General features: G+C 38.7%; 1 protein-coding gene across 1 annotated transcript; it reads left to right on the forward strand.

Annotated features, from left to right (window-relative positions):
- The first annotated feature begins 582 nt into the window (after positions 1 to 582).
- LOC138325434 (ubiquitin-like-conjugating enzyme ATG10) lies at positions 583 to 18,022 on the forward strand. The gene is made up of 6 exons (XM_069271104.1): positions 583 to 705; positions 12,869 to 12,961; positions 14,187 to 14,376; positions 14,794 to 14,891; positions 16,928 to 17,028; positions 17,652 to 18,022. Exons 1-6 carry the CDS (start codon positions 601 to 603, stop codon positions 17,746 to 17,748), a joined length of 684 nt encoding a protein of 227 aa, XP_069127205.1. The 5' UTR covers positions 583 to 600; the 3' UTR covers positions 17,749 to 18,022.
- Positions 18,023 to 18,032: the final 10 nt, after the last annotated feature.

The following is an 18,032-nucleotide window of genomic DNA, read 5'->3' on the forward strand; positions in this document are numbered from 1 at the left end:
ATTTAAGGGAGGTGATTTGTTCAGATTAAGGTTTAGATGGATGTTATTCGAGGGAAGAGCGAAACCATTTCAGCATCTTCATCGATCTGCGACTCCAGTGCCGATCAATAATTAAATTTTCACTGCCGTCGAGAAAAGTGACACCAGAACGTCCAAGCTGGGGTTGTTTTCTTCTATTATCATTAAAACAATCGTTTTACTTACATACTGTTTATTTTCTATATTTTCGTACCAACATGCCTAAAACAAAATTTTTAAATAATAAAGCGATATAGTGGTGACCTACATACCCAAGGCTTAGCTCAATAGATATGGGGATCTAGAAACTTGTTCAGGTCAGGGAGGCCCCCAAGAGGAGAACGTATTTACAGTTCACGCATATAAAAATTATATTAACGCCAGAATATATCCATTTCCTTTAAAGTTTTAATTATAATACATTTATTTTATTCGAATCCAACCATACATAACGGTGAAAAATGTTGTTAGATTATATTTTTCTAGTTGCGCCTGTAGCAGATGACTGATACATTGATTGACCCCCAGAACGAACAAAATCCGCTGTTCATTACACCTCCCACGTACATTATTCTTAACATCATGGCGGCAGGTTTGATTTCTGAAGATGAATTTTTGCGCTTTACCCAACATTTCTTGACTTTGAATGCAAAGAATCGAGACACATGGGAACTACGAGAATCTATAGTATGTCTAAACCCGATTATCATCATATAAGCATGTTTTCTTTGGTAATATAACGTTTTCCACCACCAAGGTGGAGAGAGGAGTACCTGCTTCCAACCCTCTTGTCACTCGTTCGGAACCCTTCTACACGTATCTATCGATCGGGAATCCGAACTACATTACGGTATTCGGGGACTGTCTCAAAAACAAACGATGATTTTTTTACCCGCGGTGACGGTAAAGGAACTCATGGTCCAATGCACAGCATTGTTCTCATTTCTGCTGATGATCACAATGCAGATACGGACACGTTCTAGTCCCATTTTATTGTATAAAGTCGAATTTCTTTCATTGTGGTTTATTTTATAAGGCAAGGATTTTTAAAAACCACTTTAATGTATCATAGTTATTTTTTTCATCATTTTTAGACTGTCTTGTCTGGAAAAACACACTCTTTGTTATTCCAGGTTTCACCAATAAATAATTACTGATGTATTCTGCTATGCCACTTTTGACAGTTAATTGCACCATTTAGCTATTAAACATGTAATGTTGAATACAATGCTGAATTAATTGTACATTGTAATATAATTTTCATCATAAACAATGTAACATTTATACAATGTAGTACATGTATATACATAGTTATATTGTGTATAAAACATTAATTGCAATACACATCTCTGTTAAAATTTTGATTATACCCTTTCAGATACACTCTAAAAAGTATTTTGGATAAGATAAAATCTGTCAAATATAATTTGACGAAAGATACTCCACTTCTATATATATTAGCTGGCTTCTTCTACTGTACTTCTGCTTCTACTGTGCTTCTACTTCCAAATACATGTGTATCCCTCAGTAGTAAAAGTGGTTCCCAAAACATGTGTCTCCCTCAATAGTAAGAGTGGCTCCCAATACTTGTGTCTCCCTCAATAGTTAAAGTGGCTCCCAATTCATGTGTCTCCCTCAATAGTAAGAATGGCTCCCAATACATGTGTCTCTCTCAATAGTGAGAGTGGCTCCCAATACACATGTCTCCCTCAATAGTAAGAGTTGCTCCAAATACATGTGTCTTCTTCAATAGTAAAAGTGACTCCCAATACTTGTGTCTCCCTCAGTAGTTAAAGTGACTTCCAATTCATGTGTCTCCCTCAATAGTAAGAGTTGCTCCCAATACATGTTGTCTCTCATATAAAGTGCTCATCTCATATAATCTCTCAATAGTAAGAGTGGCTCCCAATATACATGTGTCTTCTTCAATAGTAAGAGTGGCTCCAAGTACATGTGTCTTCAATAGTAAGAGCAGCTCCCAATACTTGTGTCTCCCTCAGTAGTTAAAGTGGCTCCCAATTCATGTGTCTCCCTCAATAGTAAGAATGGCTCCCAATACATGTGTCTCTTTCAATAGTGAGAGTGGCTCCCAATACACATGTCTCCCTCAATAGTAAGAGTTGCTCCCAATACATGTGTCTTCTTCAAAAGTAAGAGTGGCTCCCAATACATGTGTCTTCTTCAATAGTAAAAGTGACTCCCAATACATGTGTCTCCCTCAATAGTAAGAGTGGCTCCAAATACTTGTGTCTCTCCAATAGTAAGAGTGGCTCCCAATACATGTTTCTTCTTCAATAGTAAAAGTGACTCCCAATACATGTTTCTTCTTCAATAGTAAAAGTGACTCCCAATACATGTGTCTCTCTCAATAGTAAGAGTGGCTCCCAATGCATGTGTCTCCCTCAATAGTAAGAATGGCTCCCAATACATGTGTCTCTCTCAATAGTGAGAGTGGCTCCCAATACACATGTCTCCCTCAATAGTAAGAGTTGCTCCAAATACATGTGTCTTCTTCAATAGTAAAAGTGACTCCCAATACTTGTGTCTCCCTCAGTAGTTAAAGTGACTTCCAATTCATGTGTCTCCCTCAATAGTAAGAGTTGCTCCCAATACATGTGTCTCTCTCAATAGTAAGAGTGGCTCCCAATACATGTGTCTCTCTCAATAGTAAGAGTGGCTCCCAATACATGTGTCTTCTTCAATAGTAAGAGTGGCTCCCAATACATGTGTCTTCTTCAATAGTAAGAGTAGCTCCCAATACTTGTGTCTCCCTCAGTAGTAAAAGTGGCTCCCAATTCATGTGTCTCCCTCAATAGTATGTGTCTCCCTCAATAGTAAGAGTGGCTCCAAATACATGTGTCTCTTTCAATATAGTGAGAGTGGCTCCCAATACACATGTCTCCCTCAATAGTAAGAGTTGCTCCCAATACATGTGTCTTCTTCAAAAGTAAGAGTGGCTCCCAATACATGTGTCTTCTTCAATAGTAAAAGTGACTCCCAATACATGTGTCTCCCTCAATAGTAAGAGTGGCTCCAAATACTTGTGTCTCTCTCAATAGTAAGAGTGGCTCCCAATACATGTTTCTTCTTCAATAGTAAAAGTGACTCCCAATACATGTTTCTTCTTCAATAGTAAAAGTGACTCCCAATACATGTGTCTCTCTCAATAGTAAGGGTGGCTCCCAATGCATGTGTCTCAATAGTAGGCTCAATAGTAAGAGTGGCTCCCAATACATGTGTCTCCCTCAATAGTAAGAGTGGCTCCCAATACATGTGTCTCCCTCAATAGTAAGAGTGGCTCCCAATACATGTGTCTTCTTCAATAGTAAAAGTGGCTCCCAATACATGTGTCTCCCTCAATAGTAAGAGTGGCTCCCAATACATGTGTCTCCCTCAATAGTAAAAGTGGCTCCCAATACATGTGTCTTCTTCAATAGTAAGAGTGGCTCCCAATACATGTGTCTCCCTCAATAGTAAGAGTGGCTCCCAATACACATGTCTCCCTCAATAGTAAGAGTGGCTCCCAATAGAGTGGCTCCCAATACAGGTGTCTTCTTCAATAGTAAAAGTGACTCCCAATACACGTGTCTCCCTCAATAGTAAAATTGGCTCCCAATACATGTGTCTTCTTCAATAGTAAGAGTGGCTCCCAATACATGTGTATCCCTCAATAGTAAAAGTGGCTCCCAATACATTTGTCTCCCTAAATAGTAAAAGTGGCTCCCAATACATGTGGCTCCCAATACATGTGTCTCCCTCAATAGTAAGAGTGGCTCCCAATACATGTGTCTCCCTCAATAGTAAGAGTGGCTCCCAATACATGTGTCTCCCTCAATAGTAAGAGTGGCTCCCAATACACGTGTCTCCCTCAATAGTAAAAGTGGCTCCCAATGCATGTGTCTCCCTCAATAGTAAGAGTGGCTCCCAATACTTGTGTCTCCCTCAATAGTAAGAGTGGCTCCCAATACATGTGTATCCCTCAATAGTAAAAGTGGCTCCCAATACATGTGTCTTCTTCAATAGTATTCCAATAGTAAAGTGCTCCCAATACATGTGTCTTCCTCAATAGTAAAAATGCTCAATATAAGTGGACATTGTCCCTCAATAGTAAGAGTGGCTCCCAATACATGTGTCTCCCTCAGTAGTAAAAGTGGCTCCCAATACATGTGTCTTCTTCAATAGTAAAAGTGACTCCCAATACATGTGTATCCCTCAGTAGTAAAAGTGGCTCCCAATACATGTGTCTCCCTCAATAGTAAGAGTGGCTCCCAATACATGTGTCTCCCTCAATAGTAAGAGTGGCTCCCAATACATGTGTCTCCCTCAATAGTAAGAGTGGCTCCCAATACATGTGTCTCCCTCAATAGTAAAAGTGGCTCCCAATACATGTGTCTCCCTCAATAGTAAAAGTGACTCCCAATACATGTGTATCCCTCAATAGTAAAAGTGGCTCCCAATACATGTGTCTCCCTCAATAGTAAGAGTGGCTCCCAATACATGTGTCTCCCTCAATAGTAAAAGTGGCTCCCAATACATGTGTCTCCCTCAATAGTAAAAGTGGCTCCCAATACATGTGTCTCCCTCAATAGTAAAAGTGGCTCCCAATACATGTGTCTCCCTCAATAGTAAGAGTGGCTCCCAATACATGTGTCTCCCTCAATAGTAAAAGTGGCTCCCAATACATGTGTCTTCCTCAATAGTAAGAGTGGCTCCCAATACATGTGTCTCCCTCAATAGTAAAAGTGGCTCCCAATACATGTGTCTCCCTCAATAGTAAAAGTGGCTCCCAATACATGTGTCTCCCTCAATAGTAAGAGTGGCTCCCAATACATGTGTCTCCCTCAATAGTAAGAGTGGCTCCCAATACATGTGTCTCCCTCAATAGTAAGAGTGGCTCCCAATACATGTGTCTCCCTCAATAGTAAAAGTGGCTCCCAATACATGTGTCTCCCTCAATAGTAAGAGTGGCTCCCAATACATGTGTCTCCCTCAATAGTAAGAGTGGCTCCCAATACATGTGTCTCCCTCAATAGTAAGAGTGGCTCCCAATACATGTGTCTCCCTCAATAGTAAGAGTGGCTCCCAATACATGTGTCTCCCTCAATAGTAAGAGTGGCTCCCAATACATGTGTCTCCCTCAATAGTAAAAGTGGCTCCCAATACATGTGTCTCCCTCAATAGTAAGAGTGGCTCCCAATACATGTGTCTCCCTCAATAGTAAAAGTGGCTCCCAATACATGTGTCTCTCTCAATAGTAAGAGTGGCTCCCAATACATGTGTCTCCCTCAATAGTAAGAGTGGCTCAAATACATGTGTCTCCCTCAATAGTAGAGTGGCTCCCAATACATGTGTCTCCCTCAATAGTAAGAGTGGCTCCAAATACATGTGTCTCCCTCAATTAGTAAAAGTGGCTCCCAAATACATTTGTCTCCCTCAATAGTAAAAGTGGCTCCCAATACATGTGTCTCCCTCAATAGTAAGAGTGGCTCCCAATACATGTGTCTCCCTCAATAGTAAGAGTGGCTCCCAATACATGTGTCTCCCAATAGTTAGAGTGGACTCCCTCCAAATACATGTGTCTTCCTCAATAGTAAGAGTGCCTCCCAATACATGTGTCTCCCTCAATAGTAAGAGTGGCTCCCAATACATGTGTCTTCCTCAATAGTAAGAGTGGCTCCCAATACATGTGTATCCCTCAATAGTAAAAGTGGCTCCCAATACATTTGTCTCCCTAAATAGTAAAAGTGGCTCCCAATACATGTGTCTCTCTCAATAGTAAGAGTGGCTCCCAATACATGTGTCTCCCTCAATAGTAAGAGTGGCTCCCAATGCATGTGTGTGTGTCTCCCTCAATAGTGCTTAGAGTGGCTCCCAAAGTAACTTGTGTCTCCCTCAATAGTAAAAGTGGCTCCCAATACAGTAGTAAAAGAGGCTCCCAATACATGTGTCTCCCTCAATAGTAAAAGTGGCTCCCAATACATGTGTCTTCTCAATAGTAAGAGTGGCTCCATGTGTATCCCTCAATAGTAAAGTTGCTCCCAATACATTTGTCTCCCTAAATAGTAAAAGTGGCTCCCAATACATGTGTCTCTCTCAATAGTAAGAGTGGCTCCCAATACATGTGTCTCCCTCAATAGTAAGAGTGGCTCCCAATGCATGTGTCTCCCTCAATAGTTAGAGTGGCTCCCAATACTTGTGTCTCCCTCAATAGTAAGAGTGGCTCCCAATACATGTGTCTCCCTCAATAGTAAAAGTGGCTCCCAATACATGTGTATCCCTCAGTAGTAAAAGTGACACCCAATACATGTGTATCCCTCAGTAGTAAAAGAGGCTCCCAATACATGTGTCTCCCTCAATAGTAAAAGTGACTCCAAATACATGTGTATCCCTCAGTAGTAAAAGTGGCTCCCAATACATGTGTCTTCTTCATTAGTAAAAGTGGCTCCCAATACATGTGTCTTCTTCAATAGTAAAACTGACTCCCAATTCGAGTGACTCCCTCAATAGTAAAAGTGGCTCCCAATTCATGTGTCTTCTTCAATAGAAAAAGTGACTCCCAATTCAAGTGACTCCCTCAATAGTAAAAGTGACTCCCTATACATGTGTCTCCCACAATAGAAAAAGTGACTTCCAATAGATGTTAAACTATTTGCTTGATGGTTAATGTTACTCGTGATATATGCTACATCTTAATAGTGAAAGTTTCTTGCATACCTTGAATACTCTGGATGACTCCAAATTCTTTCCAGTCCCCTCACCAGTTGGTTAATCTTTCCTTAGAAGTTTTGGCACTTTCTATGACGTCCTCCAGGGGTGCCCTGGCTAAGTTGATCAGGCCCAACCAGCTTGGCCTTCCGCTTGGTATTACTGCGGGTAGTTGTCCTATTTTCTGCCTGTTCATTGCTCCAGGTGACGATGTCTGCCTTTCTGTCATTCGTCACCTTGTGATTAGCACTGTTGTTTGTGACAAATCCACTTCACCTCCCTCTTCCACTATGATCCTCCACCCTTGATCTTGGCATTGGCATTCCTCCACCAGTTGCTGGTATTTCTGCTGCTTCTGTTCGTTAGCCTCCTCCATTCTGTCTTCCCATGCTACAGTTAGTTCCACCCTGATTACCTGCTTAGAGCTATGGGACAACAACACAATGTCTGGGCGGAGTGGTGTTGATGCCATCTCTGTTGGGAAACCCATCCTCTGCTGGATATCTTCCCTCATTTGCCAGTCTCCTGCTGTTGCGAATATCCCGCCAGCCTCTATGCTTCCTGTATTCCGGGTTTCAGACTTAACAAATGTAACAAACTTTGGATGATGTCTACTTTTTTCTCGCTGCCTTCACCTGCCAAGCCTCCTCATCCTTTGATCTAATCTCTGCCTGGGCCATATCTCTAAGTGTCTGTTGGTTTCCACTTCCCCATCTTGGCCTTGTGTTGGTCCCCAGGCAGGCCAAGACGTCCTGATGCCACTTCAGATGTTCATGTTATTGGTACTTGGACAGTATGCTGTGCTGTATATCCAGGCCATGAATTTTCCTGTAAGTCCACTCGTCTGAACTGCCTTCATCCATTCCTCTGTTTGCTCTTCATCTCTTCCACACTGTTTCTGTCATTGAGTGAATCATCAAACCACTTGCCAAGGCTTTTCACTGGCTTCTATGTGAATATTGGGATATCCACTTCCCCGATCTTAAACCTTTTCTCATTCACCCTGCCAGGTTTTAGAACAAGACTCTGGGACTTGACAGGATTGGATTTCATGCAGGCTAGTTGTTGGAAGGTACTGCAGTGATTATCCTGAAACTTTTTTTTACAGGTTCACGTAGGGCCCTAGTTGCGCCTATTGCACTTTGGAACCGACCGGCCTGCAAGACGGCCGCCCTGCAGCCATCTTAGAATTTGGTAGTTGAAGTTTATTACCGCAATTACTCAGAATGTACTGAAGGGATCTGTCTCAAATTCCCCTTGGGCTCTAGTTGTGCATATTGCATTTTTGGACCAATCGGCCAACAAGTTAGCCGACAGGATTTTGATAGTTGAAGTTTGAAAAGCAGAGAAACATTCTATTCTACATTTGGAAAAAAACTTGCAAGGGAATTAAGCAAAAACTGAGCTGAACATAGGTCAGTTGTGTGTCATCGGTCAAGGTCAATATGTCTGAGGTCAAGGTATCTCTGAGTCTCCATCCTTGATTTTAGTATTTTATTTATTATTTTGTTGTTCACTTGTTAGGAAGTGATATATTTTTCATGATGTTGTTGAGAAACTGTTCATAATTAGTTTGTATAACTTCATTAATTAAGTGAAGGAGTTCACTGCCCAATGGTCAAGGATGTCCAGCTGAAAACTTTGTTTTTTGTCAAACATCTTGGTGCAGTTGATCATCACTTAATCTATGTACCCTTTGCTTCATTTCTGAATTGTTGCTTGAAATCAAACAAGCCATAGAAGTTATTGTTTTTCAAAAATTGTATATATATTTTTTTTAATTCAGAAGATATGGATTATTCAAATCTCCCTTTGTCCATGGTCTGCAGGTCCTTCCATTTATCTGTCCCCTGTCCTTCTGTTAACAGTTATTGTTACCACTATTGTTCAGAAAGTCCTGAAGGAATATGTATGAAATTTCATTCATAGGTTTCTTCTTGGTGCCAAGTAAAACATATTGTATTTTGAGACCAATCCAGATTCAATATAACCAACAGGCAGCTTTCTTGGATTTTGACAATTAAAATTTGTTATTGCTATTTCTTAGAAAGTACATCAAAAGATTTCTCTCAGATTTCATTTGTAGGTTTCCCCTTGGTGCCAGGGGCCGCGGCGGCCGAGTAGTTAAGATGTCTCGACATATTACCACAAGCCCTCCACCTCTCGGTCATGAGTTTGAATCTAATGTGGGTCAGTTGCAAGGTACTGACTGCTGGGCGGTGGTTTTTTCTCTGGGTGCTCCAGTTTTCCTCCATCAACAATCCTGGCATGTCCTTACATGACCCTGGCTGTTAATAGGACGTTAAACTAATAAATCCAAACTCCCCTTGGTGCCAAGTAAAATATTGTATTTTGAGACCAATCCAAGTTTCAAGATGGCTACTTGTCAGTCATCTTGGTTTTTAGAATTGAAGTTTGTTATTGCTATTTCTCAGAAAGTACTAAAATGATCCCTCTCAAATTTATGTGGGATAGCGGTGACTAATGGTTAAAGATGTTTAGACATATTACCAAAGGCCTCCACCTCTGGGTTGTAAGTTTGAATCCTATGTGGTTGAGTTGTCAGGTACTGACTGCTTGTCAGTGGGTTTTTTTCTCTGGTTTCTCCACTTTCCTTCGCTAACAGTTAAACCTTATGCATCTTTGAATGAGTCTGGCTGTTAAAGTCCCATGATGTTTTTATGATTGTTCTACAAACTGAATATCAATGATCCTTATAGATTTATCTTTACTTATATTATAATTTTGTTCAAATATGTACAGTTTCAACAAAAATGCATATTGAAAATATATATAAATAGAACACGTAAATGTGTTTGTCTGAAAATAGCCTATGCTCCTGTAGGTACCCTGATGATCACCAAGTAAATATCAGCGACACCACAGGGAAATTTAGAACATGTTTAGATTTATTCAATGTTTTACTATGTTCATCCTTATAAAACTGGTTCTTCTTCCCAAAATGAAAAATACACTTTTTCAGTAGAAAGTTATACATATGTATACTCTATTCTGACAACTTTAAAGTTATACATATGTATACTCTATTCTGACAACTCAAATGCATCTTTAAGATGCATTTGTACGCAAAGACTACAAAAGAGCAAAGTATTACTAAGTAGATAATACCCCTCAGTTGCTTCTTAATCGAGGGCGTGTACTCGCTTCACTCTTACCTGTGTAGAATGCATTGCATGGTCTTGTGTGCAAAACTGATTATTTGCTTAATATTTGCTTATTTCTAAGTAATCAACTTCATGGATTTTGAGTAGGATTTTAATTAATGTTTATAGAGACTCATTTATAAAAACGATGAAAATAAGATGACAATGCATTAGCATCCTCTGTCAACATATATCACTTGACAAACATACCTGGGGTCAAAGATCATACAAAGCGACCCTCATGTGTGATTTTACCCATGTGTGGACTGTGGCACCAACAGAGCGTAAATAACAGAATCTCCTGGTCTACGGCATTTTTAATTAAGAAGTATCGCCATAAGGTTACCAACTCTATCATTTGGCAAAATTTGGTATTTTTTAACGATTTAAAATATTAAGAAAACATAATGGGACTTTAATAGGATGTTAAACTAATAAATTGCGTTAAAGATCAAAACCAATCTCTCAAACATTTGTTGGTTCCCCTTGCTGTTTAACTATGCACACCAAATTTTGAAACCGATCTGAACATGGATCAACAGGCAGCCATCTTAGATTTTTATAATTGAATTCTGTTACTGCTATTTCTTAGAAAGTACTTGCTATGCGCATTGTGTTTCAGGACAAATGTGGGGCCGCGGTGGCCGAGTGGTTAAGATGTCCCGACATATTACCACAAGCCCTCCACCTCTGGGATGCGGGTTCGAATCCCATGTGGGGCAGTTGCCAGGTACTGACCGCTGACCGGTGGTTTTTCTCCGGGTACTCCGGCTTTCCTCCACCAACAAACCTGGCACGTCCTTACATGACCCTGGCTGTTAATAGGACGTAAAATTAAACAAATCAGGACAAATGTACGTCCATTCATTCATCCAATAACTTTTATTGTTACCACTATTTCTCAGAAAGTCCTGAAGATATATTTCTCAAATTTCATATGTAGGTTCCCCTTGGTCCCTAGTTGTGCATATTGCATTTTGGGACTGAATGATCAACAAGATATGACTGACTGGAAGCCATCATCGATTTTGATGGTTGAAATTTGTTACAGCTACTTCTCAGAATGTGCTGAAGGGATCTGTAACAAATTTTTTTTGTAGGTTCCCATAGGTCACTAGTTGTGCAGATTGCATTTTGTGACCGATTTGTTGACAAGATGGCTGACAGGAAGTCATCTTGGATTTTGATAATTGAAGGTTGTTAATTACTAATATTTCTCAGAAAGTAAACAGATTTTTCTCAAATTTCATATGTAGGGTCTCCTTGGTGCCTAGTTAAGCCTATTGCATTTTGACCTTGCAGGTAGGGCATTAGAAATGTACCTGCTGCCCCTATTGCATGATCGTAAAAGGTGACTAAATTTAGGATCTTATCTTTTCTCTCCTTCCTAACTAACTTTGTTCTTCCTACCGTCTCCCTTGACACTGCCTCACTTTTGGCCTTCTGTTGAGTGCTCGTCGATGTGAGGTAGGCTCTGGGTTCTGTCCTCAGGCCGAGACACACCAAAGTCTATAAATGTGGTAGTTTTAGCTCCTGCTTAGCGCTCAGCATTAAGAGAATAGGACGACTGGTTCACCCGTTGTCAGTATAATGTGACCGGATGGGGTGTGTTGCTTGGTGTTTTCGGTGGCATGCTTCAGTGATATAGCACTATAAAAAGGGAAACAGTTCCACTATACAAGAAGCCACAACACGAATATACCGCAGTTTCCCAAAACATGCACCTTGCACACATAAACGCAACACATCGCATACATGGTAGGCCGTCCTTACATGACCCTGGCTGTTAATAGGACGTTAATTAATCAAACAAACAAACAATCACTACTTTTAGAGAAGAATATGGAGAATTTATTGTTTACAATGACAAATTCAACATAATGCACCTGAGCCATTTTCCATTTGACATTCATCCTCCCATAATTGCCAATTGAATCAGTTCAATACATAAATATATACAATATTATACTAATTATAGTCATTTGTTTTAAAATCAATAATAAGGTGCAAATCAATTTTGGTCACATTGGTTCCTCTTTCACCTATTTTACCATTCCTTGTGTGCCATATTGCTTATAAATTATAAAATAACCTGCCTTATAGGTGACCACCATTTTCTTGAGGTCAAAACGGTCAATTTTAATATAATATGACCAGTGTATAAGGATCACTTGCATATTGCAATTATCTTTTACTTTGTCCCTTTATTGACTGTCTTTCAATTGAACTTATTTACTCTGTGATGCCAAAACACGTATCTGTACTGTAGGCCTATATAATTTACAGTTAAGCATGGCAGAGTTATCCCCCTTGGTAAACTTAAAAATAAGTGAAAATCAAAGCCTGTGCCTACATACAGTACATGTATTATAATTTGATCAAATTATTTTTATATCCTCATTTTCATGTGTTCAGAAAAATGTCCTAAAATATTAGATGTATACAAATAATGAATCAAACATCTTGTTCAACTAAGGATTTAAAAAAAATCTTCATTACAACTATAAAAGATCAATTTGATTCATTTGATGGATTGCTTTAAAGATATTAAATTACAAAGATTTAATAGAGACTAAATTTGAAAAATCTTTTAATCTGCTGTAAATATTGTTGTACTGAAAGCAATAATGATAATAATATGTTGTACATACGTATTACAATCTAATCAAAATTAGACTTGTAATTCCGCTCCACTATAATATTCTACATTACGCTCCAATACAAGATCTAACGATGCCCCGTTCGGGGTCACCTCAACATGACCCCTATGGTTAGCCAATCAGCTTGTCGCCTACGGAATCTTCGGTGTGGTTGATTCATTCGGAAGTGTAAACTGATTATAATACGTCCCGAGATGTTCCGATTCTAGGCCAGAGGTCATGCTGAGGTGACCTCGAACGGGGCATCGTTAGATCTTGTATTGGAGCGTAACGTAGAGTGATACGTATTACTAAACTTCTAGTTTTTTTTCACCATTCCAGTTTAACAAAAAGCAAGTATACCTGTACAAGAAGGTCAGTGTTGTGGTGGACAAGCCTTGTACTGACCAGGGAGTGGGACCAACTGCTGATGAGGTATTATGTGTGTGTGAGAGTGACACAGTCCAACCAGCCCCCACCCCCACCCCCTCCCCCCAAAAAAATAAATTTGATTTGCTCCGAAAAAGAATCCAAAATAGAATATTTTAACTGTAAAACACGATAAGTTACCTATAATGAGGCATGATAGCTGAACATTATGTCACTGTGAATCAAGTTTAAAGGTAACCATTTACTGAATGTGATGGTGATAAGTTCTGAGATAGCCAAAACAAATCATCTTTGAATTGATGTTCCAGTGATTTCTCCGTCAGCATTTACCTAGGATGTCACAAATCAAATAATATTGCAATAGTATGAATCTACCTGATGTCTTCAAAAACACAGTAGACAAGAGTGTTTGATCAAAGTCGAACCACATGCATGTATGTAAATTGTGTTCTTTGCATGCTCACAAAGGAAAATGAAAATATCTTACACAGAGAGAAAATATCTTACACAGAGAAGACAGCTTCCACGTTCAGCCTAGATATTTGAAATTATCAGTACATCATTTCATGTTTTCTATGTGACCACTTTAACCCAGTCACCCCTGAAGACACATTTTAACTTCTGGTTTACAGGCTGGAACAGTTCATTATAAAGTTTCAGGGGTGAATAAGTTAAAATGATAAATCCTACATGCATATTACACCTGCAAGATTGGATTCATGAAATCGAAAATGTTCATGAATAGTTCATGAACTTTCAAGAATATTAGCGAATTGTGGTTAATGAAAAAAAAGTTACAGCAATTAGTAGGGGTTGAGGTTATCCCTCTATCTGACAGGCACATGTTTCATTATTTTTCTCCCTCACATAAAAGAAAACAAAGCTGACATTTAGCCTAATGTTATGACAATTCTCTGGTAATTTGAGTATATATATACCTAACCTGGTATGTCAAAATTGATCATGTTATTGACAATGGTTGCCATGGCTTTACAGCTTGTATTGATGATGTTGCATATATATATATGTATACATTTAGGATGTACTTTGGTTCAAAAGAATAGTATGTGCAATCTATTACACCAAAGGATTGACAGAAATCTCTCGTGGATAAAATTGGTGACAAATCAATAAATGGTGTAAGAAAAGGTCACATTATTTGAGAAAAAGAGATTCACTTTATCTGAAAACTGGTCTTATCTTGTGAGGGGTGTATTAAAAGATTGAATATGATGTAATATGCCTCACACTTTTCCTGCTTTAATACCAGATAACGTCACTCGAGGAGGAAGATAGCAGCTGCCTTGAATCAGGGACAGATAACTCTACCTTATCCCCTAGCAGCGATCCCACCGGCGACACCAAAGGAGTAGCCCCAGTCCACTTGGTGTATGAGTACCATGTGGTGTACAGTCAAAGCTACAATGTTCCAGTCCTGTACTTCAATATATACAAAGCAGGTGATTACATGTACTACAGTGTATGTCTTCGATCTTGTTGACAGAAATGTCACTAATTGGAGACTGAATTTGCTCAGTAGTTAAGGTGTCTGACATTTTCACCATAAACCTTTCAACCAAATTATTGACCCCCAATCAGGATTTGATTCCCGATTCAGGTTTAGGATGTTGGTGGCACAAGCCTGTTGACATTTAGAATGCCACATGTTGACAGACATATGCAGTAAGATTTATCACATTTATCGTGCAAGCCAAATAACGGTGATATAAAAGTTAAAATGTAGCTATGTGTAATGTAACTTTTGCAATTTAATGTGAAAATTTACCAATATAAAGCTGTAGATTTTGACCTTTTTTGATTGAGGGTGTATAACCTACTTTGGCGACCATACCATTTGATCCTTTTTATCCAATCAGATGGCAGTTTATTGAACCTAGAGGAAGTATGGAGCCGTGTGCCAGATATGTACAGGGACCGACTGCACCTTGACAGGTGGACGTTTCTCACACAACAGGTAAACACTGAGTACAAAACACCTGGTACAGATGTACATAGAGGTTTGAAATTCCTACATTGCCTTTGCTGACGACAGAGAGATTTCCAGTTCCTTGGTATTTTTCCTTGGCTATATAAATACTATTAAGTAGATTAGTTTATGCATGCTAATTTGGATAAATAAAAAAAAAATGGAAATATAGTATGCTCTGATATCGCTAGTTATTCCAATTAAGATGTTTAAAATAATCTTTTTGCAAGCAAATCTTTAAATTTAAAAAAAACATGTTCAAAGAATTATATGTTGTTGTCGAGTTAGTATTAATTTCAGTAATGCATTATTAATTACATGAGCTAGTATATATAATTATTACAAGTAACTAAAATCCTAAAATTAATTTTATTTATTGATATTTCAGTTAATACTTTTGATATACAGTACTGTAGCCAAGTACATATGTATATGATAACTTCAGTCTGTGACATTGATTATTTTCCAATGCTAGTCATTTTGACTAGTAAACCCCAAAATTTCACTAGTCTGACTATTTAATCACGAGCCTAAATTGAATATACAGCTGTTTTGCTTCAGCCCTTCAATCATGATCAGTTTACAATTTTTTTACCCAAACTACAGTCTGAATGCTTTTGTGAACGCAAATTCCCACAAAATGATGCATTCAAACTGAAATAATTGCGTAATCTAATAAATTTAGAATGCACTCAAAATGTGTTGAAAAAAGCAATTGACCACCGCTCTTGTAAATATAGTACTTGACGATTTTAATCGGGTGAGAGCCACTAGTCCAATCGGACTAGTTCATTACAATCAGCACTAGTTCAGCTGTAAAATTACTAGTCGTGGGCATCAAACTAGTGCTTAAAGTGGCAGACATATACCAATCCTCAACTCCATTTTAACCCAAAATATAATTTACCTGGTATAAACAAAATTATACATTTACGTGTGCACCTACCATGGTGTCTGGTTCTGCATGGATATAGATGCTGCAAAAAAATATGGGAGGAGTATGGTAATAGTACATGTGCATGTCCTGCACAACCAATACCTACCCCATCCCAAATACATAGCTCCTGTACTCAAGGTGAGACTGTATACATCCTCAGTCATATACAGTGCATGTCTGCTGTCACCCAACCCCAACTAACTAGCCCAACCTCATACCCTAAGTAGCAATACCTACTAGTTGTTATTACTATTGGGGAGGGGTAATTTGCTCACCTGTAGTCACATAATAGTGAATTCCACTTAAACCAGCCCAGGTAACTAACAGTTACTGTGATGTGGTGTCCAGGTGACCATGAGTCCCTACCTGTACAGGCCAGCTTCTGTACCAGGTAAACACTACCAGGGGGTCCTTTAATCCTCCACCCAGCTCCAGTAAACTTACCTATATATATCAGTGTTAATTACAGGTGAGTCCATACCTGTACAGGTCAACCTCTGCACCAGCTAAACACTACCAGGGGGTCCTTTAATCCTCCACCCAGTTCCAGTATACTTACCTATATATCAGTGTTAATTACAGGTGAGTCCCCACCTGAACATGCCAGCTTCTGTAATGGTAAACACTACCAGGGGTCCCTTGATCCTCCAGCTACCTACAGTTTACTTTTCTACCTATGAACCAATCAACTCATTCACCCCTGAACACACATTTATACTCTTCTAGATCAAGGACTAAGACAGTCCATTGTGAATTTTCAGGGGGTGGGGGGGGGGGGAAATTAACACATAGGCTTCTGTTGGAACATATCAGTTGATGTACTCTGCATACATATCAGTATGTTCAAAGATATATTAATTATACACAATTTTGTATGTACATCATGTTGAATTGAATTTTTCTTTTCTTCAAAATTTACAATTTTGTCTATATTTATATATTTCTTGAATGACTTGCAGCTTCATAGGTTTTATTCAATTTTAGAACAAAACATTGAAAAACCACAAGTTATATAAGCATGTCACAATTTACCAATTTAACCTGTGTCAGATAAATAAATTCATGGAGGGCCATTCACTTTGTACAGGAACATCCAATTCTGGGGAGGCCATACTTCCAGCTCCACCCGTGTCACACAGCAGATCTGATGGAACAGGTGGCAGGTATCTCATCTCCAGGTAACAACAGGTGTGTATGGAGGCTGGGAATGGTTTTATGTAATTACAGTTAGGTTATACCTATCTGTTGGTCCTGTTTAGATAATCCATTGTTATTAGAAATTAATCTTTTAACTTTGTTGACCCCCTCCACCCCCCTTTCCAATTTAGAGATCAACTGATTTGGATACAAAATTTGGGCAAATTACCATTTTGATATTAAAGGCTTTTTAGCCATTAAAAAAATAAATAAATATGCACTGTACATCATTATTTAATGAGTATAAATTGGAGAATGAAATGTTATGACTAATTGATATTTAATTTCAATTGCAAGCTACAATATTTGTATGACAAAAAGATTTGCTTACTTACACCATTACCACCATTGAAAAGTTTGAGTTTCTAATTTTACATCAAGATAACAATATCAAAAATAATTCTGGCACTATGTCCTATATGTAATGAAGTACTGATTGCGCATGCACCAAAAGCAAATTAATTATTTTATATTATTTTTTGTATTAATTAGACTTAGATATACATGATTAAACACCAATTATTTTTCATATGATGGGTAGCTATTGGTTATGGTTTGTCGGCATTGGAGCATCTTTAAGATTGGTATTTGAATTCTCTGTCTCATTTTTACAGCAACTACATCATTGCCTGGCTGAGTGCTGTTGGACCTGTTGTTGGCCTTGACCTCCCCTTGACCTTTGCTCACATGACCTTGGATGAACCCCCATGAACTTGTTTTTCACTACCTGTAATAAAGACTTAAGAGATGACGCCTTGACCAGTAACAGACATGGTCTTACTATATCAAACTGTGCCATATACCAGTAACAATGAACTGATTTCAAGTTTCATAGATTAATGTCACCTTACCACTTGGCAAGATTTTTGTGTTATCAGGATCTAGTTAAAAAGGTTTAACAACAGATCAAAGAGCAGCGGTAACTGCGAAAGGGCTCGGGAAAATAGATTTGCTTTAATATTTGTTTTTTTTTCTTATTTTGTTCCATCACAAGG

Source organism: Argopecten irradians, chromosome 6 (genome assembly GCF_041381155.1).
Source record: "Argopecten irradians isolate NY chromosome 6, Ai_NY, whole genome shotgun sequence".
NCBI lineage: Eukaryota > Metazoa > Mollusca > Bivalvia > Pectinida > Pectinidae > Argopecten > Argopecten irradians.